Source organism: Homalodisca vitripennis, chromosome 3, assembly GCF_021130785.1.
Source record: "Homalodisca vitripennis isolate AUS2020 chromosome 3, UT_GWSS_2.1, whole genome shotgun sequence".
NCBI lineage: Eukaryota > Metazoa > Arthropoda > Insecta > Hemiptera > Cicadellidae > Homalodisca > Homalodisca vitripennis.
The window spans coordinates 190,032,211-190,058,467 of record NC_060209.1 but is presented as its reverse complement, the minus strand read 5'-3'; the positions used below and the strand labels follow the sequence as shown (position 1 = coordinate 190,058,467).

At 37.8% G+C, this 26,257-nt stretch overlaps 1 protein-coding gene across 1 annotated transcript in view; it reads right to left on the bottom strand.

The window, feature by feature from the left end:
• LOC124358520 (dynein axonemal heavy chain 1-like) overlaps positions 1 to 4,962 on the bottom strand; it is a 61,345-nt gene extending 56,383 nt beyond the window's left edge. The window contains exon 1 of the mRNA XM_046810816.1: positions 4,882 to 4,962. Coding sequence (XP_046666772.1) covers positions 4,882 to 4,962 — 81 coding nt within the window. The remainder of the gene's footprint in view (positions 1 to 4,881) is intronic.
• Between the last annotated feature and the right edge of the window lie 21,295 nt (positions 4,963 to 26,257).

The window sequence follows — 26,257 nt, the reverse complement described above, 5'->3', positions numbered from 1 at the left end:
TTTTTGAACAGTTTTCCTTTGTCCTTTTTATTTTTAAACATTCAGGGCGGATTGCTTGGCAAGCTAAACGCTCTTGAGTCTGTGATTATGAATAATAACTGTGACATTATTTGTTTATCCGAGCATTGGCTGAGCAGTTCTGAAATTAATGCCTGTAGCATAAAACACTTTAATTTAGTTTCAATATATCAGAGAAAAGTTAATAATTATGGTGGTACACTTATTTATGCTTCTAATAGGCTAAAATGTTGTAATATTGATATTGTGTCTTTTTGTGTTGACAATCATTTTGAGGCATGTGCTTTATTGCTTGACGAACTCAAGATTATTGTTATAAGTTTGTATCGTACTCCTGCAAGTGATGAGTGTTTGTTTTTGGAAAAACTTGAAAGTCTCTTGACATTTTTGACTGATAAGTGGGCTAATTATAGACTGGTGTGTGGTGGTGACATTAATGCTCAGTTTGATGTAACCAAAGATGTTAGGTCTGTCAAAGAATTTCTAAATCTTTTGAGACAATTCAATATGTATTGTCATAACTCTGAACCTACTCGTTCTAATGCGTGTTTGGATAATGTTTTTTCAAATATCCCACTTCAAAACTATTTTTCTTTTGTGGAACATTTCCCATATTCAGACCACAACGCGCTATGGTTCAGGGTCTATGTCACCAGTAATTCCTCAACTGTCCACCCAGCACCTGTAAGGAGTCAACCGGTGAAGAAGCGAGTTTACTCACGGGACAAAACCTTTCAACTAAGGAATGAACTCTCAAGGATCAACTGGAATCATACATTATGTTTTAGTGTTTTGTGTTTTAATGATGCTGATGCCTTTTTTAATAGGTTCTTTAGGGTATTTATGTATATCTTTGATAATATTTTTCCTCTTAAGGATTTAAGTTGTATGCCCAATAATAAAACTAAAAACAGGGGTAACTGGTTTAATGACGATTTAAAATATCTTAGATCTTTGTTAATGGTTGCTTATGACAAGTACAAAGTTTCTATGTCTATATGTGATAAAAATTGTTATACCAGACTTAAACGGTCTTATCGAGCAGCCATTGATGAAGCAAAAATAAATTACAATGCTAATCTTATAGAAAACTCAAATAACAAGTGTAAAGCTGCCTGGTCCATTGTTAATGATATTAACAATACAGTTAAATATAAGTCGAACTGGGACTTAAACCCTGATAGTTTTAATAATTATTTTATTGATTCCATAACTGAAATAAGGTCTAATATAAAAAAGCCTAGCTCAGTTTTGGCTACTGAAATGTGCCCAATGTTTGCAAACCCAGATAGTTTTAAGTGGAATCAAGTGTCAGTTTCTGAAATAAGGTCTGTTATAAGTCAAATGAAAAAAAACAGATAGTAAGGATTTCTATGGCCTATCTAGCAATATGTTGAAGGAAATAGTGGATCATGTTGCAGAACCACTTACCATTAGTATTAATTTATGCCTTAAGCAGGGTGTATTTCCTGATAGTCTGAAAATTTCTAAAGTAATACCGGTATTTAAAAAAGGGCCTACAACAAGTCCAGCAAGTTTCCGTCCCATCTCGCTTATTCCAGTCTTTGGTAAAGTAATTGAGCACATTGTCTATAAGCAGGTAAGCCTGTACTTGGAATCGCATGGATTTTTGTCTGATCAACAGTTTGGCTTTAGGCAAGGTAGATCAACAATATCTGCCATTGATACTGTAGTAAGGGAGATTCTCAACACTTTTGAGTCCAAAGAGTATGCCTGGGCCACTTTTATTGACCTAAGCCGTGCTTTTGACTGTGTTGATCATAGCTTGTTGCTTGAAAAGATGGAACAGTATGGCATCAGTGGATCTGCAAAACAATTTTTTAGATCTTATCTGTCTAGGAGGAGTCAAGCTGTTTATCTTGATGGCCGGTGGTCTTCAGCTAGGGAGCTTAGATGTGGTGTTCCACAGGGGTCTATATTGGGCCCTCTTTTGTTCTTAATAGCAATAAATTATTTACCTATTAATATTCAACAGTCTAAAACTTGTATGTATGCTGATGAAACCAATTTTCTTTCTATTGATAAAAACTTCATTGATTTACAATTACAAGTCAATAATACCTTAGAACTAGCTTCAAATTGGTTTTCAGCTAATAACTTACTTTTAAATAATGACAAAACTAAATCAGTTCTGTTTAGTCTTAGGCCTGTTAAAGATGATATTGAGTTTGATAATTGTGTCAAGTTTTTAGGTGTGTACATTGATTGTAAGCTGTCATGGGCAAAACACATTGAACAAATATCAACTAGGCTATCTCGTGTGATTTATCTATTAAGACGTCTTATGAGTTGTGTTCCTAAACATTATATTGTTACTGTTTACCATGGTCTATTTCAGTCCATAATAAGCTATGGTTTGATTTTCTGGGGCAATTCCAGCAACCTTAAAGATATCCTTGTGATACAGAAGAAGGCTGTTCGAATAATTACCAAGTCTCACTACCTGACTAATTGTAAACCACTTTTTATTAATTTAGGTATTTTAACTGTTTTTAATCTCTATATATTTTTATTTGTTGTTATATATTCATAAAGATATTTTATCATATAATGTAAGGAATGAAATCCATGAAAGATTTACAAGGCATGGTAATCGTCTTGATGTACCCTTCACAAGATTGGAAAAAATTAGATCTAGCCATACTATAATGTGTATTAGACTATATAATAAGTTACCACTCTCAACCAAAGATTTATCTTTTAGTCTCTTTAAATGTAAGTTACATAGATGGCTGGCTGCTCATCCCTTCTATAGTATCGATGAATTTTTAAACATGCCAAATTCTGAAATTAATGTTTTGTAAGTTTGTTATATACGAGGGCTGTTTTTTTTTCAAGTTCCGATAGGCCATAAATAATAAACACATTGAGATAAAAAGATGATTTTATTACCAAAAGATTCGTAATTTCTTACTTATTTTTTCTACGTAGTCACCAAAAATGTTGAGGCACTTGTCGTAGCGAGAGACAAGCTTTCCTATACCCTCCTCGAAGAAGTCTGCCGCCAGTGAGCTCAGGTAGACCCTTACAGTTGCTTGAAGCTCTTCGTTGTCAGCGAAGCGTCGTCCACCTAACCACGCCTTCATTTCTCGAAAGAGGTGATAGTCACTGGGCGCCAAGTCAGGACTATACGGCGGATGGTCGAAAACTTCCCATTTGAACTTTTTTGAGCAGAAGTTGTTTTGTGACATTGGCACTATGCGGTCGTGCATTATCGTGGATCAGGACCACGCCGGATGACAGCATTCCTCTCCGTTTGTTTTGTATTGCTCTCCGGAGGCGATGTAGAGTCTCACAGTATGATTCCTTTGTTATCGTTGTTCCCTGTTGCATGAACTCAACCAGAAGCACACCTTTTTGGTCCCAAAACACTGTAGCCATTGTTTTCCTTTTGGTCAAAGTCTGCTTGAATTTTTTGGGCTTGCTAGGGGAGTGAGTGTGCATCCATTGCTTTGATTGTTCCTTGGTTTCTGGATTTTCATACAGGACCCAAGTTTCATCCCCAGTAACAATAGACTTTAAAAAACTGTCTTTCTCGTTGTCATATCGCGTCAGAAAAGTTAGGGCTGACGCCATTCGCTTCGTTTTGTGATCCTCACTCAACATTTTGGGTACCCAACGGGCACACAATTTTCGGTACCCTAGCTCGGTGGTCACAATCTTGTACAAGGAAGACCTTGAAATGGCTGGAAATTCGGTAGAAAGTTCATCAATTGTAAACCTCCGTTTCTCCCGGATCGCTTGGTCAACTCGTTCAACCAAACTTGCAGTAGCGACCGACTTGCGTCCTTGACCGCCTTCGTCATGGACGTCTGTTCGACCTTCAGCAAATAGCCTACACCATTTTCTTATCGCGCTATCACTCATACAGTGTTCACCATACACAACACTCATTCTGCGATGGATTTCAGCAGCACTACATCCTTCAGCTTGAAGGAAACGAATCACACTTCGCAACTCACAACTGGCGGGAGAATTGATCGTAGCGGCCATCTTTACTCGCCCGTAGCTCGGCTACGACTGATGGATTGGAGCCGGCAACGGCGTTGGTTGTAGTGGGGGAGCGGCGGCGCAATTGCACAACACGCAGCCCCGCCTCCCGCCACTACGCTGGTTATTTGGAGAAACAAACGGAACTTGAAAAAAAAAACAGCCCTCGTATGTAAGATTTATTTATTTTATTTATTGACTATTTATTTTAGTTTATTATTTAGTTTAAGATTTTATTTGATATTTATCAATGTTATTTTAATTCAAGAATTAGGTATAGCAAAAATGATGTTTTATATTATCAATTTACACTAGTTAGTCCTACCTAAGTAGTATAAACATTAACTATGACAAGTTATGATTTGTAACATAAAATGATGACCATGTCGATTGCTATATGCCTAAAGACAATAAAGATTTTGATTTGATTTGATTTGATTTGATACTAGTTAGAATAACATCTATGGAAATTGAATGTGAATATGCCCATGTATACTTGATGTGTTGAGTTATGGAATTAATTTGTGGGGTAATTGTTCAGATGTGCAAAAACTCTTTATTAGTCAAAAATCAATTATTAGAACAATACGTCATTGCAACTCAAGAACATGTAAAACCGTTATTAAAAAAAATGTTACATCCTTACTTTGCCATGTGTACATATGATGCATGTCTTATGATGTTACTTTGGGAATAGAACAAGAAAATGAAGAATTAAATGCTGAGATAAGCCAAGAATATAGCCCAGTAACACACTCTACACCGAATTTCCAAAGTAAAAAAGGAAAAATTCAAACACATAGCCTTCTGAAACATCAAATAGTGCATGAAGAAGTTGATATAAACAATCACTATGAAGTACTTGAGGATGGTGACGACAGTGTTGATGAGGATTCGGCTGACGAAGTAGAAGAAAAAATTAACACTGCTCATTCTGTTGCTAAATCTACTGATAAAAGAAATTTACTCATCTGCGCTGATAGCCATGGTCGTGATTTAGCATGGCATCTGAATGCAGTGCAGGGAACACATGAGGCAGTAGGTTTTGTAAGACCTGGTGGACTTACTGAAGATATACTTAAAGTAATAAATGTAAAAGAAGATAACCTTAGTAAAAGTGATACTTTAGTTGTTGTTTGCGGAAGTAATGATGTGGCAAAAAATGAAGCAGACAACTTTCTTGAGATTTTACATAAAACTCTTAATGAAACAAAGGACACTAATGTAGTTTTAGTAGACCTACCTATTAGATACGACTTGGCAAATTGGTCCTGCGTCAACAAGGAAGTGGTAAAAACCAATAAGCGTCTTAAGGAACTCAGTGAACAGTTCAGCAATGTTTCGTTGGTTAGAGCAAGTAATGCGGTGAGACAGTTACATACACGACACGGACAACACCTTAACCACAAGGGTAAGAGATGGTTATCTAATATGATAGCTGAGACAGTAGCATCTCCACAGATGGGTATAAAAAGTTCTCAGGGACCGAAGGAAGACCAGCCGCCTGCTCCAGGAACCGAATCTCTGTTGGAAAACTACAGTCTTCTGGAAACAACTGTCAATATATAACATCAACTGATTTCATGAGCACTAGTACACCTACTTTAAGTAATGATAGTTTTAGTATCTTGTCAGGAAATGTAAATAAGATAAATGGTCAAACTAATTATATTAAGAAAAATAAAGATGATGTAAAGTTGAAAAATGGTTCTGAAAAATCAAATTTCACAATTTACCATCAAAATTGTCAATGCCTCTCTAATAAAATAAGTATTTTGGAAAATGTTTCAATTGAATTAAATTTAGACTTTTTATGTCTTACTGAGCACTGGATGGAATATAATGAGATATGTACATACTCAATTAATGACTTAAAACATGTAACCAGTTATTGTCGAACTTCTAAGATCCACGGAGGTACAGTAATTTTTTCTAGGTATGATCCAACACGTCTTAAAATAATGGATGACATCAATGGGCTCTCTATGGAGCTAGATTGTGAAATTGCATGTGTCGAAATTTTGGAAGTTGAGCTTGTATTAGTAACTGTATATCGTAGTTGTAATGGTAATATTGAAATTTTCTTTGACATCATGGAGAAAGTATTAAGTTACATAAATCGTTTAAATAAGCAATGTGTTATATGTGGTGATTTTAACATGAATTTTCTGGGCATGAATGATAAAAATGCAGTAAACTTTGTAAATCTCTGTTGTATGTATGGAATAAAAGGAACAGTTTTTGAGCCTACTAGAGGTCTCAGATGCCTGGATAATATTTTTACTTCTCTTGATAATAATTATACAACGATTGTAGTTAATAAGCATGTCAGTGATCACCTTGCACAAGTTTTTACATATTCTTTTGAGGTTGATCTTGAAAGTAATTTTTATGATAAGAGTTTTAAAACTGTAACTAAAATAACTGAAGCAGGCATTAGAGAATTTAAATATTATTTATTGAAAGAAAATTGGAAGGAAGTACTTATGGCAGACGATGTTAATGTTGGCTTTAGTACATTTGTACATATCCTAAAGTATTACTTTGATATATGCTTTGTAACTATTGTGAAAAATAGAACAAAAAATAAAAAAATAGATAGGAAGTGTCATTGGTACAATTCTGAGCTTCAAAGAATCAAAGATAGATTAGATATTCTCTACCATTTTTCAAAAGAAACGAATATTGCATGGTACAAAAATGAATATAATACCTTGAAAAACATGTACAGAAGTAAAATTAAAGAGGCAAAAAAGCATGCAAATACTAGTTTAAATAAATAATGCCAAAAATAAAACAAGGGCATTGTGGAGTATTGTAAATAGAAATAAAAAGTGTAAAACAAAGGAAAGTGTAAATAATTATTTTAAGCCTGATGATTTTAATGAATTTTTTATAAATGTTGCCAAGGAATATGTAAATGTGAACCAAAATAATTATAGTTTTAAGTATTATTTAAGTCAGAAAAATTGTGCCTCATGATACAAGCTGTTTTATTTTTAGAGGTATAACAGACTGTGATATTTTAGATATAATAAAACAATTAGCTCCTAAAAATAGCATGGATCATTTTGGTATGACGAATTGTTTAGTTAAACAAACAATAACTTATTTTGTAACACCATTGACTGTTTTAATTAATAATTGTTTAAATTTAGGAATATTTCCTGATGTTTTAAAAATCACCAAAGTTCATCCTATTTTTAAAAAAGGTAAAAGGAATGAAATAGGAAATTACAGGCCAGTTGCTATTGTGCCGGTTTTGTCTAAGGTCATGGAATTAGTCATATGTAAACAGTTATTACAATTTTTGGAAATGGAACATCTGCTTTGTAGAGAACAATTTGGATTCCGAAAAGGGTTATCAACAGCTCAAGCTGTTATTTCTTTGGTTGATATGGTTCTAGACTGTTATGAAAAGAAAGACTTTGCTGCTATAACTTTCTGTGACCTTAGCAAAGCTTTTGACCGAGTGTCTCATAAAATTTTGATTAAAAAACTAGAACATTATAATATTAAAGGGATAGCTTTAGATGTACTTAGCTCTTACTTAAAGAATAGATCTCAATATGTAGTAGTAGAAAAAGATATATCTCTGTGTAAACCAATAACCTGTGGAGTCCCACAGGGCTCTGTTTTTGGGGCCTTTGCTGTTTTTAATTGTAGTGAATGATTTGAGTGTAAATGTACCTGCAAATATTGTTTTATACGCTGATGATACCACTATAGTAACTACAAATAAAGATTATAACAAACTCTTAGAAGACTACAAATTGAATATTAATCTTGTAGAGAACTGGCTCACTGCCAACAACTTGATTCTAAATAATGATAAGACAACTACTGTAATATTTAGCCTCAGAGAAGATCCTAATGAGACACAAAAAGATATATTTCCAAAATTTTTAGGTTTGACTTTTGATCCTAATTTAAATTGGTATCAGCAAATTGTAGGGGTTAAAAGTAAACTAAGTAAAAGTGTTATTTTTGCAATTAAACGTTTTATGTGGTGAAACTTGAGGAGAAAGCTCTTATACAATCTTATTTCGGACTTTTTCACTGTCACTTAAATTATGGTTTGATTGTTTGGGGCTCTTCTCCTTATGCAAATGAAGTATTCATCATCCAAAAAAAAGTTGTCAGAATATTGGCAGGAGTCAATAAATATCATAGTTGCAGAGAACTTTTTAAACGTTTTAGAATTTTGACATTATTTTCTTTATATATACAACAATGCCTACTTTACCTCCGAGCTAATTTAGAAAAAGTAAACCTAAGGAAAAATGTTCACAATTATGAAACAAGAAGTCGTAACAATATCAACTTACCTCAAACTAGACTAGCTAAAACCGACAAAAGCCCAATGATGATGGCTATTAGACTATACAATAAGTTACCATTAGATATAAGGATGCTAAGTGATATGGAATTTGGGGGGGGGGGGGGGGGGGGGGGGGGGGGGGGGGGGGGGGGGGGGGGGGGGGGGGGGGGTGGGGGGGGGGGGGGGTGGGGGGGGGGGGGGGTGGGGGGGCGGGCCCTGAAGGCGAGCGAGCTCTTCGTCTGGATGTGCTTCGGCATAACCACGGATGAAGTGTTTCAGGGTAACGGTATAATGGCCGCTACGTACGCGTTGGCAAGCGCCGAGTCGAAAAAAACCCCAACATCTGTTGGAACTACCCACTCGCAACGATGATTCGGGCGCGTCCGGAGAACGTAGCCGCGCCACCTCCTCTGCTGGCTTATGACGAATATTTCTCCGAGAATTTGGCAGAAGACTTCGCTATGGTAAAATAGAATAAAATTACAAGTTAGGGGTTTCGTATTTAGTTTTAAGTGTTTTGTATTTAGTTTTAGTATAATATATGTCAATAAATGTTTTGTTTTGTATAAATTGTATTTTCTTGACCTGGGTGTTGTACTCATTACAATTCTCCGCTGTGTGAAATACTGGTCACACCAATACGAAAAGTATAACCGAAAGGTTTATTTCATTGAACTACAACTTAACCCTTTTAGTGCGAGTGGTTTTTAGTACTGTAGCGGGTAATGACAGGTTCTATTATGCAGTGGATATGTCAAAAACGTCAGACTCGGTAATTCTCGTAGAGATAAAGTCGCCACATTTATCATTGGTATTGAAAGAAAGGGTTAAAGATAATCGTTCATAAGATGAAATTATTCTTAGAGGAACTCTCTCCACTGCCCATTTTCGACTAAAACGGTGGTGAAGGATTTCATTTGGATATGTCACGAACGTCAGATTCGGTAATTCTCGTACAGATAAAGTCGCTACATTTATCATTGGTATTGAAAGAAAGGGTTAAAGATAATCGTTCATAAGATGAAATTATTCTTAGAGGAACTCTCTCCACTGCCCATTTTCGACTGAAACGGTGGCGAAGGATTTCGTTTGTGATTTCCTGTGATCAAAGACGGTGTATCCTATATTTGATTCCATAAACAAAATAGTCTGTTGTGTCGGTCGACTGGACGAGTACGATATGCTGCGTTGCTTTTCCCAGAAAGTCGTTTTATAGGCCCACACAAAGGCCTTGTAGACACTCTTTGTACACAATGTGCCCACAGGCATGAATACAATTATGAAATCCGTCCGTTAATATATTGATGAAAATAGAAGGCCAGACGGCGGCGTTCTCCCGTATAATGGTACACACTGTGGTACTTTCAGGTGTTCTTGTGTAAAAACCAATTAGCCACCAGTGGAAATAGTCCGCCCTTACCGTCCAGAAACAACGCCTAACGAGGAAAATGATCACGATACAAACGAATCATCCCAAGATTCGCTGAATGAATCGGCCGATTAGAACGATGATCTTATACTCATTTCCGACGACAAGTATGCGGCAGAGAGGAGGGATGAAGCTCTCAGAGAAGCAGCGCTACAAGAACGAAGACCGCCGTCAGAGATTTCAAGAACAATATCTCCGACAGTCCTCAATACAGTTCGAGTTCATCCCAGTAATCACCTCAAGCGCGAGTCCTCGACAGTCCAAGTCTGACTTCTATACGATCATTTTCACCGGAAAAAATAGAATCCAGAAAACGGCTGTTGCACCGGTCGTGTAGACCTCGTGTATATAGATTTGCTGACAAGTCGTCAGATGACGAGGAACATTATGGAAGACCACAGACGAGAAGAAACATAGATAATGACTCTGAACATGCTTCACGTAACAGAGCATCTATTGACAGTGCCGGTCAATCTCGTTGAAAGTTGAAAAAACGTTTTAGTCGTTTAAAATGGAAAACATCCACCTAGAAATTAAAACGAATGTACAGGCCGAGTCGTTTCACAATTCAAAACGTGGACATAAGGATATTGCCGTAATGTGATATTATATACAAAAACATGGAAAGGCAACACCCGCAAACATCTCGTTCCTCATTCTTTTATTTTGTTCGTCATAGTTTGTAGAAGATTTTAGGCTAACAAGTTTAAAGTAATTCTGAAGGATGACTTTAAGACCGCCGTCAGAGATTTCAAGAACAATATCTCCGACAGTTCTCAATACAGTCCGATTTCATCCCGGTAATCACCTCAAGCGCGAGTCCTCGACAGTCCCATGTCTGACTTTTATATGATCACCTTCACCGGAAAAAAATAGAATCCGAAAAAACGGCTGTTGCACCGGTCGTGTAGACCGGCGTGTAATATAGATTTGCTGACAAGTCGTCAGATGACGAGGAAGATTATGGAAGGGCCACAGACGAGAAGAAACATAGATAATGACTCTGAACATGCTTCACGTAACAGAGCATCTATTGACAGTGCCGGTCAATCTGGTTTGAAAGTTAGAAAAAACGTTTTAGTCGTTACAATGGAAAAAAACATCCACCTAGAAATTAAAAACGAATATACAGGCCGAGTCGTTTACACAATTCAAAACGTGGACATAAGGATGTTGCCGTAATATGATATTATATATATAAACATGGAAAGGCAACACCCGCAAACATCTGGTTCCACATTCTTTTATTTTGTTCGTCATAGTTTGTAGAAGATTTTAGGCTAACAAGTTTAAAGTAATTCTGAAGGATGACTTTAACCCTTCGACGCGTTTTGCCGTACGTTCTTCTAGTACGTGCGCACTGAGCGTTTGAGAACGCGTTTTTTGCCGTGCCTGGTACGCGAAGCGATGTATCGACGATTTTCGGTTTTATTTGATGGTCACTGATATCCCCCCCCCCCCCCCCCCCCCCCCCCACCCCCAAGGTGGTCCCCCCCCCTCCCCCCCCCCCCCCCCACCCCCCCCCCCCCCCCCCCCCCCCCCCCCCCCCCCCCCCCCCCCCCCCCCCACGTCGAATATTGGCCTATCGAAAGTGATATTGATTTAAAGCTTATGAGTTTAGCTATCGATATCAATAGTCATATGTTACTCAAAAAACAAACTGACATCGTAAAAAAGAGTCTAGAATATGACGCAATGAATCAGCTGTTCTCAGCTACTGACGACGAACCAGTCCAGCCGGTTCTTTGTTTATGCGAAGTAGGGAGCTAATGTTTACATGTTGTTGGGTTTTGTGATATTGTACAGTGTTTAAAAGTGTATTAATAATATTAATATCGTTTAGAGTGGTTGTGCTGTGTAAATATTATGGTCTGTAAATCAAGTTCTCTCCACACTACTAACTCCCCTCTCATCAGTAATTTTTTTCGTTTTTTGTGATAGTTTGCAAGTAAGCCTAACCTAAAATGGCAACTTTGAATGTTTGTTATATTATACTAACATTATGGTAGGCCTAGTTCTCATTTATTTTAACCAAATACAATTTTATTTAGTGTTGAAATAATACATATTCCTCATACAATGGCAGGGACCCAGTAGAGTTAGTACAAACAGTGAAATCGATAGGCTACTTGACAGTGACAGTGATGATGGATTCAGTTATGACTGAGCTAGATTTTGCACAAATGGAATTTTGATCAACCAATTCTGATAATGAGTTCCAGGATATTGTAGGGTTAGATAATGAAGAAGTTGAGGATTTTGCAAATTTGGGGGGAGGAGATGGAAATGCCAGTAGACCCTAGGCCTAGACAAATGGCGAATTCAGACATTGATTTGGGAAACTATGAACACTTATAATGGTATGAGAGAAAGTTTTTTATGTGACAGTGGCCCTAAAATGGAAACAAACATCCGTCCCCCCTCAGCATTCTAGACACTTTTTTATTCTTTTTTGACCCAAACACTAAATAGACCTAATTGTGAATGAAACAAACAAGTATGCTGAACAAGAAATGGCTAAGAAAGGAATGATTTTTTCTCGGTTTTTCTCGACTATGGAAGAAAAATGGAGTCCATGCTCAAGGGATGAAATATATGTACTGCTTAGCTATGTTACATGATAATGAGTGTTGTAGTAAAACCTACAATAAGATTTCCTATTTCTCTAAAAATCCATTTTTAGAATCAAGGTTTTTCTCAACCATAATGTCATGTGACAGATTTGAACTCCTTTTCCAAATTTCTGCATTTTAGCGATAACTCAGTTGATCATAGCAAGAACAAAAAAAACTCAGAAAAATCTTTCTGTAATCTCACACTTAGACAAACAAATTTCAAGAAGCTTACCAGCCTTCACAAAATATTTCAATTGATGAATCGTTGTTGTTATGGAAGGGCAGACTGTCATTTAGACAGTACATTCCGCTGAAGGCTGCAAAGTTTGGGGTGAAAACCTATGAGCTCTGCGAGTCATCAACTGGCTATACATGGAATTTTTATTGTATATACAGGCAGTGATACAGTGTTGGATTGTTGTCCCATGTGTGTGTGTTGGGTGGGGGGGGGTGGGTGGGGGGGGGGGGGTTTTGTCGTTACTCCAGAGATGAAAAAAAAACAGAAGAGCATCGTTTTATGCTTAGTTGAAAAGCTTCTCAACCGAAGGTTTATACACTTTGGATGGACAATTTTTATAATGATCCTGAACTTGCTAAATTTCTGAAAAAGTAAAAAAACTGATTGTGTAGGAACTTTGAGATTAGGAATGGAAATCTGTCCCCAAAGAACATTCAAAAACAAAACGTTATCAAAAGGCAGAAATACTAGTGGTTCACAGTGGGGATGTTTCCATCTTCAAATGGCGCGATAAGCGCATAGTTAGCCTTATATTCAACATACCACAATATTGAAATGAAAAACTTGTAGAAGTAGGTCAAATGTTGAAATGCTGAAACCTACAGTAGTTACAGATTACAACAGCAATATGGGGTGGGTGTTGATGTAAGGGATCAAATGTTGGAAATACAATTACCTTATGGAAAGAAAGCGTAAACATAAAATGGTATGTCAAAGTTTTTCAAACGACTGCTAAATGTAACCATATTGAAACTGCTATATTATATGAAGGCAAAAAATCCAAAAATAGACCATCTTACATTTAGGCTAGCCTTATAAAAGAGATTATTGAACAATTCCAAGGAGGTTTTAGAAAGACACCAGCTATGGTAACCATCAATTGAGCCATCACCTGCTCGACTAGTAGAACGGCACTTTATTGACCGAATACCACCTTCTGGTAAGAAGGCAAAACCACAAAAACGATGTGTAGTTTGTTCCAAACATGGCCAAAGAAGGGAAACAGTTTTCTGGTGCCCAGATTGCGAAGCAGGTCTCTGTGTGGGGGAATGTTTCAAGGCATACCACACGAAAATCAAACTTTTTTGAGGTAAAAATACTATTTTTTCTTGTTGTAAAATACATATAAAAATGTCATAAAAAACTGTATTGTTTTATCCAATTATGTCCAGGTTATGTTTTGTCTAAAAATAAAAAATATAATGATCTATGTGTGTTTTTATTTACATGTACACAGCTTAAAACATATCGGAGTAGCAAAATTTTTAAAGAAAACTGCAGAAAAACTCACGCAGTAAGGGGGTATAGGTGCACACAAAAAAAAACGCGTCGAAGGGGTTAAGACCGCCGTCAGAGATTTCAAGAACAATACCTCCGACAGTTTCTCAATACAGTCCGATTTTCATCCCGGTAATCACCTCAAGCGCGAGTCCTCGACAGTCCATGTTGACTTTTATACGATCACCTTCACCGGAAAAAAATAGAATCCGAAAAACAACTGTTGCACCGGTCGTGTAGACCTCGTGTATATAGATTTGCTGACAAGTCGTCAGATGACGAGGAAGATTATGGAAGACCACAGACGAGAAGAAACATAGATAATGACTCTGAACATGTGTCACGTAACAGAGCATCTACTGACAGTGCCGGTCAATCTCGTTGGAAGTAGAAAAATGTTTTAGTCGTTTGAAATGGAAAACATCCACCTAGATTTAAACGAATATACAGGCCGAGTCGTTTCACAATTCAAAACGTGGACATAAGGATATTGCAGTAATGTGATATTAAATATATATATAAACATAGGAAAAGCAACACCCGCAAACATATGGTTCCTCATTCTTTTATTTTGTTCGTCATAGTTTGTAGAAGATTTTAGGCTAACAAGTTTTATGTAATTCTGAAGGAAGGTCCCACCGATTTTTATTTCGGAATTTTACAGCCACTAAATAAACATAAATATCTTTTAACAGTTATTAACACGTGATCAAAGACGGTGTATCCTATATTTGATTCCATAAACAAAATAGTCTGTTGTGTCGGTCGACTGGACGAGTACGATATGCTGCGTTGCTTTTCCCAGAAAGTCGTTTTATAGGCCCACACAAAGGCCTTGTACGATACGGTTATACGATACAAATGGGTCGTATTTCAGTAGGACATGGCTTTATTAAATTGCAAAATGGCAAAGTCGCCACATGTATACTGTTTTACCGTGTAAAATGACTTGTTGTCTCTTGCAGGAAGAGTACGTCCCGCAACTGAGTAATATGGAGAAGACCACCGGCTACGACGAGTTGGAACAGAGTCTAATCTCCATAACGGGGGGGGAATACCAACAACAACAACAACAACCGTCGTCTTCCACCCACGTGTTCGCCAAACCTTCGCCACGGGTGCATGGTGGAAAGCGTATGCCGATTGCGGTGAAAAATATCTCCAGAAACGACAGACCACCCACGGCCGCCACCGACGACGAGCACTCTGACAGAGGAGAAGTGCAGTCGCCGGTCGCCCCTACCGACATCCGTGACAACAACCGTAAGGGGTCCGACGGGAAGAGGAGGAAGCGGGCATCTTCGAGGTCTTCCTCGTCGTCTCCCGAACGATCGCGGTCGCCCAAGAAGACTAAGAAACGGCGTTCGAGAAGTAAGAGTAAGAGCCGGTCACAGTCCTCTTCTCGGTCTCCTACAGCGACGCGTCCCCGAGAGTCTCCCGAGAAGCGTGGCAACAAGGACGCGAGACGTCGTGGGAGCAACCCTACGCCGCGGCCGGCCGAAAAGAAAGGGGATGGGACCCGTCCACAGCACCCGCCGACCCGCCCACAACCGAGCCCGCCGAAAACACACGAGGTGACCGAGGGTCTCAACAACGAACTCTACAAGGCCATGCGCCAAAAGATGCCGGAGTCCGCCTCCAGAGCCGCCTCACTCGTCTCCGGAATATCATCGGTCTCCACATCGAAGAGGCGCTCACCGGCGCCGTTCGTCCTGGGCGACTGCGTTCCTAAACAGTTGCAAGGCAAGGAGGTGTGCACAAAAACCATATCTGCGATACAAACCTTGCGGAACGTAAAAAGGAGGAACCTCGTCGAGGCGGTGAGACTCATAGTCCACGTGGCGCCCTCGCCTCCCGGCGGGCAAAACCAACAGCAACAACAACCACCCCTCCCGCCCAATTACCCCAGTTTCGACCACTACAGTTACCTGTTCTCGGGTCAAGAGGAATGCTTCGGTTACGACTACCAGACCCTGCGCAACAACCCGGCCCTGGCGGTGAAATCTCTCACGCACGCCCTCAAACCCGGCCCCAAACGAGATCCGAAAAACATGTCCCTGGACCTTGTGTTCCGCAGGGCCCTCAGAGAGATCGCCCAGGAACTGTACGACATCGCCGATCCCGGAACCGTGGTGGTGTCCTTGGAGAACCCGGTCTTCGTGAGCGGCCGTTATCTGGAGCTGAGACTATTGCAGAAGTTGGTGGAATTCTACAGCGTCCACTGCGCCGGTCTCGATTTGAGCAAGTACAAGACACAGTCGTCCGCGGACACGACGTCGCCGCTGACGGAGTACGTAGAGGGTAGTAGTTGCGAGCAGTACGTGCGGGTACTGCACGACCGCTACCTAATGAAGTCGGGGGCATATCTCGTAAACCCGAGTCCCGAATCGCTCCTCATGCCATCGTCCATGAGGGTGTGGACGGACGTGGAAACACAGGAGTCCACCTCGTTACGTATATACAACTACACGGAAACCCTGTTCGAAGAAGTGAAGAGAGAGAGCGAGGTGAACGTCGGACTAGCAATGAAATTCGGCCACGCGTACGGAAAGGAGATGGCGCGTTTCATAAGGGAGCACCAGGAGTTTTTCGCGCGGGCCCTGAAGGCGAGCGAGCTCTTCGTCTGGATGTGCTTCGGCATAACCACGGATGAAGTGTTTCAGGGTAACGGTATAATGGCCGCTACGTACGCGTTGGCAAGCGCCGAGTCGAAAAACCCCAACATCTGTTGGAACTACCCACTCGCAACGATGATTCGGGCGCGTCCGGAGAACGTAGCCGCGCCACCTCCTCTGCTGGCTTATGACGAATATTTCTCCGAGAATTTGGCAGAAGACTTCGCTATGGTAAAATAGAATAAAATTACAAGTTAGGGGTTTCGTATTTAGTTTTAAGTGTTTTGTATTTAGTTTTAGTATAATATATGTCAATAAATGTTTTGTTTTGTATAAATTGTATTTTCTTGACCTGGGTGTTGTACTCATTACAATTCTCCGCTGTGTGAAATACTGGTCACACCAATACGAAAAGTATAACCGAAAGGTTTATTTCATTGAACTACAACTTAACCCTTTTAGTGCGAGTGGTTTTTAGTACTGTAGCGGGTAATGACAGGTTCTATTATGCAGTGGATATGTCAAAAACGTCAGACTCGGTAATTCTCGTAGAGATAAAGTCGCCACATTTATCATTGGTATTGAAAGAAAGGGTTAAAGATAATCGTTCATAAGATGAAATTATTCTTAGAGGAACTCTCTCCACTGCCCATTTTCGACTAAAACGGTGGTGAAGGATTTCATTTGGATATGTCACGAACGTCAGATTCGGTAATTCTCGTACAGATAAAGTCGCTACATTTATCATTGGTATTGAAAGAAAGGGTTAAAGATAATCGTTCATAAGATGAAATTATTCTTAGAGGAACTCTCTCCACTGCCCATTTTCGACTGAAACGGTGGCGAAGGATTTCGTTTGTGATTTCCTGTGATCAAAGACGGTGTATCCTATATTTGATTCCATAAACAAAATAGTCTGTTGTGTCGGTCGACTGGACGAGTACGATATGCTGCGTTGCTTTTCCCAGAAAGTCGTTTTATAGGCCCACACAAAGGCCTTGTAGACACTCTTTGTACACAATGTGCCCACAGGCATGAATACAATTATGAAATCCGTCCGTTAATATATTGATGAAAATAGAAGGCCAGACGGCGGCGTTCTCCCGTATAATGGTACACACTGTGGTACTTTCAGGTGTTCTTGTGTAAAAACCAATTAGCCACCAGTGGAAATAGTCCGCCCTTACCGTCCAAAAACGCCGATGATCTTATACTCATTTCCGACGACAAGTATGCGGCAGAGAGGAGGGATGAAGCTCTCAGAGAAGCAGCGCTACAAGAACGAAGACCGCCGTCAGAGATTTCAAGAACAATATCTCCGACAGTCCTCAATACAGTTCGAGTTCATCCCAGTAATCACCTCAAGCGCGAGTCCTCGACAGTCCAAGTCTGACTTCTATACGATCATTTTCACCGGAAAAAATAGAATCCAGAAAACGGCTGTTGCACCGGTCGTGTAGACCTCGTGTATATAGATTTGCTGACAAGTCGTCAGATGACGAGGAACATTATGGAAGACCACAGACGAGAAGAAACATAGATAATGACTCTGAACATGCTTCACGTAACAGAGCATCTATTGACAGTGCCGGTCAATCTCGTTGAAAGTTGAAAAAACGTTTTAGTCGTTTAAAATGGAAAACATCCACCTAGAAATTAAAACGAATATACAGGCCGAGTCGTTTCACAATTCAAAACGTGGACATAAGGATATTGCCGTAATGTGATATTATATACAAAAACATGGAAAGGCAACACCCGCAAACATCTCGTTCCTCATTCTTTTATTTTGTTCGTCATAGTTTGTAGAAGATTTTAGGCTAACAAGTTTAAAGTAATTCTGAAGGATGACTTTAAGACCGCCGTCAGAGATTTCAAGAACAATATCTCCGACAGTTCTCAATACAGTCCGATTTCATCCCGGTAATCACCTCAAGCGCGAGTCCTCGACAGTCCATGTCTGACTTTTATACGATCACCTTCACCGGAAAAAAATAGAATCCGAAAAACGGCTGTTGCACCGGTCGTGTAGACCTCGTGTATATAGATTTGCTGACAAGTCGTCAGATGACGAGGAAGATTATGGAAGACCACAGACGAGAAGAAACATAGATAATGACTCTGAACATGCTTCACGTAACAGAGCATCTATTGACAGTGCCGGTCAATCTGGTTGAAAGTAGAAAAAACGTTTTAGTCGTTAAAATGGAAAACATCCACCTAGAAATTAAAACGAATATACAGGCCGAGTCGTTACACAATTCAAAACGTGGACATAAGGATGTTGCCGTAATGTGATATTATATATATAAACATGGAAAGGCAACACCCGCAAACATCTGGTTCCACATTCTTTTATTTTGTTCGTCATAGTTTGTAGAAGATTTTAGGCTAACAAGTTTAAAGTAATTCTGAAGGATGACTTTAAGACCGCCGTCAGAGATTTCAAGAACAATATCTCCGACAGTTCTCAATACAGTCCGATTTCATCCCGGTAATCACCTCAAGCGCGAGTCCTCGACAGTCCATGTCTGACTTTTATACGATCACCTTCACCGGAAAAAAATAGAATCCGAAAAACGGCTGTTGCACCGGTCGTGTAGACCTCGTGTATATAGATTTGCTGACAAGTCGTCAGATGACGAGGAACATTATGGAAGACCACAGACGAGAAGAAACATAGATAATGACTCTGAACATGCTTCACGTAACAGAGCATCTATTGACAGTGCCGGTCAATCTGGTTGAAAGTAGAAAAAACGTTTTAGTCGTTAAAATGGAAAACATCCACCTAGAAATTAAAACGAATATACAGGCCGAGTCGTTACACAATTCAAAACGTGGACATAAGGATGTTGCCGTAATGTGATATTATATATATAAACATGGAAAGGCAACACCCGCAAACATCTGGTTCCACATTCTTTTATTTTGTTCGTCATAGTTTGTAGAAGATATTAGGCTAACAAGTTTAAAGTAATTCTGAAGGATGACTTTAAGACCGCCGTCAGAGATTTCAAGAACAATATCTCCGACAGTTCTCAATACAGTCCGATTTCATCCCGGTAATCACCTCAAGCGCGAGTCCTCGACAGCCCATGTCTGACTTTTATACGATCACCTTCACCGGAAAAAAATAGAATCCGAAAAACGGCTGTTGCACCGATCGTGTAGACCTCGTGTATATAGATTTGCTGACAAGTCGTCAGATGACGAGGAAGATTATGGAAGACCACAGACGAGAAGAAACATAGATAATGACTCTGAACATGTGTCACGTAACAGAGCATCTACTGACAGTGCCGGTCAATCTCGTTGGAAGTAGAAAAATGTTTTAGTCGTTTGAAATGGAAAACATCCACCTAGATTTAAACGAATATACAGGCCGAGTCGTTTCACAATTCAAAACGTGGACATAAGGATATTGCAGTAATGTGATATTATATATATATATATAAACATAGGAAAAGCAACACACGCAAACATATGGTTCCTCATTCTTTTATTTTGTTCGTCATAGTTTGTAGAAGATTTTAGGCTAACAAGTTTTATGTAATTCTGAAGGAAGGTCCCACCGATTTTTATTTCGGAATTTTACAGCCACTAAATAAACATAAATATCTTTTAACAGTTATTAACACGTGATCAAAGACGGTGTATCCTATATTTGATTCCATAAACAAAATAGTATGTTGTGTCGGTCGACTGGACGAGTACGATATGCTGCGTTGCTTTTCCCAGAAAGTCGTTTTATAGGCCCACACAAAGGCCTTGTAGACACTCCCACAGGCATGAATACAATTATGACATCCGTCCGTTAATATATTGATGAAAATAGAAGGCCAGACGGCGGCGTTCTCCCGTATAATGGTACACACTGTGGTACATTCAGGTGTTCTTGTGTAAAAACCAATTAGCCACCAGTGGAAATAGTCCGCCCTTACCGTCCAGAAACAACGCCTAACGAGGAAAATGATCACGATACAAACGAATCATCCCAAGATTCGCTGAATGGATACACTAAATCTAATAAATCTAATATTATTTTAATCCATTTTAAGAAACCCGAATTTAATTTGAACAACATATGATTTTATACAAATATAGCTCTTCCTATTACTATTATATTTTTAAATGCTGTTTTAGCAATGGAGTCGCAGATTGTGGATTTAACATCAAATTCGTCAGGATCACAGAACGCGTCAATACTAAGGCACCTACTCACGCAGCCACAACAACAACAACCTTTGAAAACTGAACAAGATCGCCAGCAGCAACCTTCAACAACACCATCTCAATTTTCAATTCAACAGCAGCAGCAACAGTCTTCATCTGGTACGGTACAATCGGTTTTAACTGTACTTACGCTATCACAAATAATAGAAAATCTATATAATTATGATAGGGTTTAGGAGTCTGGATACCTGGCAGCAACTGGTTGGAAAACTCCAAAAATCAAAAGAAATTATCATGAGTCCTGTTGCCGTTCATCTTTTGTGGATTTTCCAAAATTTATGCGATACATTAATAAATTACTATATGATTTCTGGTGATCTATCTCAGGATAAACAAATTTATTCTTTACTTGAAGAACAAAATTGTGAAAATATAATGTCTATTTTTTAATCTGTAATTAAAAAACATTGTTCAATGAGTTTTCCTTTGAATCTTATTCAAAGAGTACAAGATATTGGACGGAACAAATTAATTGAATTAGTACAGGGTGTTAAAAAAAATTGAAAATGATAACAAGTTTAAGAAAATTCTAATCAAAAAGGAACCAAACGGTTTAAAAAAGCTGTTTAATTTAGCTCACCATCATCATCTAATTCTGAATATGATGATAATTATAATGATGACTTTGCTAAATTATTCAGTCTAAAAAAAACGAAAGTAAGTCTATTTTTATATCTAAACAACTAGCCCACAATATCAATGCGAGAATGAAAGGAGAAAAATAACTACTACAGGTGAAACAGGACCACATTTGGTAAAAATTGAAATCACAGACGTCAAAGATTTAAAAAAATGTAAGAACGAAAAAATGTATTGGCAAAAAGTATCAAAAAAAGGTTATTTTCTACTTAATACGAAAGACAATCAATCAGATAAAAAAAATTTAGACTCAATAAATTCAATTAACAACCGTAGGGCAAAATATGTTAAAAATACAAAATGTGAAACAAGATTGTATATCTTATGAAAAAAAGATGGCTTTGTTAAATAGGATAAGAAAAAAGATGGGTTTGTTACATAAGATAATACTTAATTTATATGTAAAATGTATTCTTTTTTTAGATTTGAAATTCATTCTTCTGGATGAAAATGGATTTCCACCTGAAAAATGTGCACTAAACGCAGCCGGATTTGATTAGCGGAGTGGGGAGAACATCGTTGTCCGAAAATGGGATAGAAAACTAGTTAAAACTAATATAGCTTTAGTTTTACCAACTGGTTGTTATGGTCGTATATCACCTAGATCAGGTCTAGCATTAAAACATGGCATACACGTAGGCGCAGGCGTGATCGATGCAGACTATACTGGAAATATTGGTATATTGCTATTTAATCTCTCCGACAGGGATTTCAATGTCAGTATCTATAGGATGCTTCCTATATTATTTAATTATTTATAGGAATCTTTATAATTTTAATTTTAATTAAGAGAATTGTGAATTAATATAATAAGTGAATTGTAAGATTGTGATCCTTCCAGCAGTACTGAATTTCTTGTCGATTCGGGTTCGAGGAATGCCTAGAAACTTCCTTTTGTCTCTAGGTATTGAGCATAGGATACAGGTCTGGGTTGGATAGGTACCATCCAGTTCAGACATTGTGTTTGCTCAATTTTGATTGGCCAATGTTAGGTTGATTAGATGGTGGGATGGATTTCTAGATCCTTCCGGTGGATTCAAAGACGTTTTCAGGGGATTCTTTGCTTGTGTGCTCAGAGAGAGAAGTTCGTGTAGAAATGATTAGCCTACTCTTGCCGTATTGAATTTTCGGTAGGAAGGTTGAGTTTAAGATTAAAATTCTTTTCAAAATTTAAAGTTTGAAGTTTAAATTAATTGATCTATAACAGTTATTTTTTTAGTTGGTGAAGTCTTCAGGAGATGTGTGAGGTACTGTGAAAGTTAGAATTTAATATTTAAATAAAAAATTGCTTGATGATATTTTCCTGTTGAAGTTGTAAATTAGGAATAGCTTATATTTAGGAAAAGGCAGTGGTTGGACTTTACATTCTGTACATGGAATTCTTCTACGGTTTAGTAAATATAGACCATTGGGAGGATCTTCTTACATTAATCCTCCAAAATATATTAGAAATAAAAAAGCAATTATTAATCCACAAAATATAAACGATAATACATTTTTTCAATGGTCGATTCTAGCTCGTTATGTTCAAGGAAATCATAAAGAACGTATTGATGAGAGATATACATCTATAATTAATAATTTTAATTATATAACTTATCCATGTACTTTAAAACAAATTAAAAGTGTACCGTACGATGGAGATTACATTGCAAGATCTTGTATTTTGTCGCTACGACAAAAGTTATTTTTTTAAATTGAGTAAAGCTCAAATCCATGAACTAAAAATGTCTCACGAAACTCCGGGGGTACCCGCGGTGGACGGAGAAACCCACGGAAAAACGTCCTCCGTCCATTGAACCACACGCCCTGGAAAACGACGCCACCACCAGTCAAGTTAAATGACAAGAGATTCAATCTGGCAATGGATTAAAAACGGACACTGTCAAGACAAATATCCTATGGAGCTGACGTTCGGCTAGAAAGAAATGCGAGTACAGAGAGCAGCCGACGCCAACGATCGGAACTTATGACGACCGACAAGATAGGAAGCGCCACTACTCGAAATCACCACCGCCACGGAATGAAACGGACACGGCCGGATGGACATTCTTCGAGATGGAGACAGGTTCCACCAATACAATGAGTCACCGCCACGAACATGTAAAAGAGTGCGGTTTAGTCAGGGAATACTCAAGAAAAGCCACAGCAGCGATCCACACGAGGGATACGATGATATCGGAATACGCACACTCGACAGTCTGCTGAGTACCGTTTCCAACGGGTCGTCCAACAGAGTTTTGTTCGTAAACGCTTTGGTGGAACACGACCCCTGCTACGGATTCGCCGCTGCGAGTTCCAACTTTTGGTGCGAGGGTGTCGGTGTTCCATACGACTTAGAACGCAAACGGTGGGTGTTCGTCGTAGACAGTCGGCGGAGCGCGGCCATGGAAAGATAGCTGAGAAAGAGAAGTCACTCGAAGTCCTATGTCAACCCGAAAGACATTGCACGATTCGCTGTCTTAAACACCGATTCACCACTGGTCTGTTCTCCAGGAATCGACGAGCATGTATTTATTATCGGTCCTATATTTTTGTTGTTTATTAATAGTTTGTAAATGAAAGTACTATTAAATTAGTGTTTTGTAAATAAACATAACATTGTAATCTCTGTTTCGTAATATTTTCCTTTTGTGTTTAGAAAATAAATATAGGCCTACTATTGTTTCAATATTCTGCAGTTTTAACCTCCTGTTGTAATTCCCCAAGGAGTTATCGTGGTGTAGGAGTTTTCTTCATATTGGTTTGGCCTTTCTTTAACGATGTGGCTAAGTATCAACAACCTCTCCAAAAAAAGTGAGAATCTGATATTGCATTACACACATCCTATAGTTTTTTCCACAAGGAGTGTGGGAAAATACGCTCTTAAATAATAAATTGTAGAAAAGTTGGTCGTTACAAGGAACGTGTGAAAAAGATTGTAGGAAGTACATATAAATAATTATATTTTTTGTACAAAAATTGTAATGATAATTTAGAATACGTAACATCTATTTACGGTTTATATTTATATTTTGTAACTTTTTGTACACAGAAAGGTGTTATTGTTGCAGATTTTGTTTCAAATCATAATTATATTACAGAAAGCTGATACATCTCAGTTTATTTTACCGATAAAACATTTGTACTGTGAAATTAATTACATTTCAATAAATAAATATATATTACAGAATAGAATTGATTTACAAATGAATACTGATGAAACAGTTTTGTTAGTGAAAGATAAAGATGAGGGTATAGCTTGTGTTATACCACAAAATTGCGAATGTTTTTGGAAAGGATTTAACTTTAAATAGTATTTAAGTTAAATATAAAATTAAAAAAGAGTAAATTTTGTAAAACAGTATAAGTAAAATAGTTGTGAGTACTTGTTAATGGATAAGTGGCTGGAGCAGGGAGAGGAAGAGAGAGAGAGAGAGCGCACGAGCTTACGTCATACGTTTAGCTTTTATAAATAGTCCAGCAAGATGACTAGCGCCAGTGTCTGACTTGTTAGCAAGATTCCAAGCTATCGACACTCATATACAGGTGGGTGATATGTTTTAGTTTATTTGTTTCTTTATTTTAAATTAAAGTTAATTACATTGTTGAAAATTAGTTATAAGCAGAGCCCTAAACAATAAAGATTTAACAATTCATGTTTCTAGATGGTATTAAGGTCATATCAAAAGCTTTTGTCCACAATGTTTTAAGAATGCTGTAAATTAATATTAATTTAAGAAATGATAATCTAAAAAATCCAGGACAACCTAATGAATTATTTTTAATGGTGCTAAAAGGTAAAAAATCAATTTAAATTAATACAAAATTGAAATTTAATATTTGTTAATCACTAATATACTTGTTTCTGGTTAAAATATAGTTGTTTCTCTCATTCATGTTTATTATAAATATTACATGTATTGATTGTAATGGATTTGTCATCTGAAAATTTACACTAAATCTAATATCTAATATTATTTTAATCAATTTTAAGAAACCCGAATTTAATTTGAACAACATATGATTTTATACAAATATAGCTCTTCATATTACTATTATATTTTTAAATGCTGTTTTAGCAATGGAGTCTCAGATTGTGGATTTAACATCAAATTCGTCAGGATCACAGAACGCGTCAATACTAAGGCAGCTACTCACGCAGCCACAACAACAACAACCTTTGAAAACTGAACAAGATCGCCAGCAGCAACCTTCAACAACACCATCTCAATTTTCAATTCAACAGCAGCAGCAACAGTCTTCATCTGGTACGGTACAATCGGTTTTAACTGTACTTACGCTATCACAAATAATAGAAAATCTGTATATGATAGGGTTTAGGAGTCTGGATACCTGGCAGCAACTGGTTGGAAAACTCCAAAAATCAAAAGAAATTATCATGAGTCCTGTTGCCGTTCATCTTTTGTGGATTTTCCAAAATTTATGCGATACATTATTAAATTACTATATGATTTCTGGTGATCTATCTCAGGATAAACAAATTTATTCTTTACTTGAAGAACAAAATTGTGAAAATATAATGTCTATTTTTTAATCTGTAATTAAAAAACATTGTTCAATGAGTTTTCCTTTGAACCTTATTCAAAGAGTACAAGATATTGGACGGAACAAATTAATTGAATTAGTACAGGGTGTTAAAAAAAATTGAAAATGATAACAAGTTTAAGAAAATTCTAATCAAAAAGGAACCAAACGGTTTAAAAAAGCTGTTTCATTTAGCTCACTATCATCATCTAATTCTGAATATGATGATAATTATAATGATGACTTTGCTAAATTATTCAGTCTAAAAAAACGAAAGTAAGTCTATTTTTATATCTCAACAACTAGCCCACAATATCAATGCGAGAATGA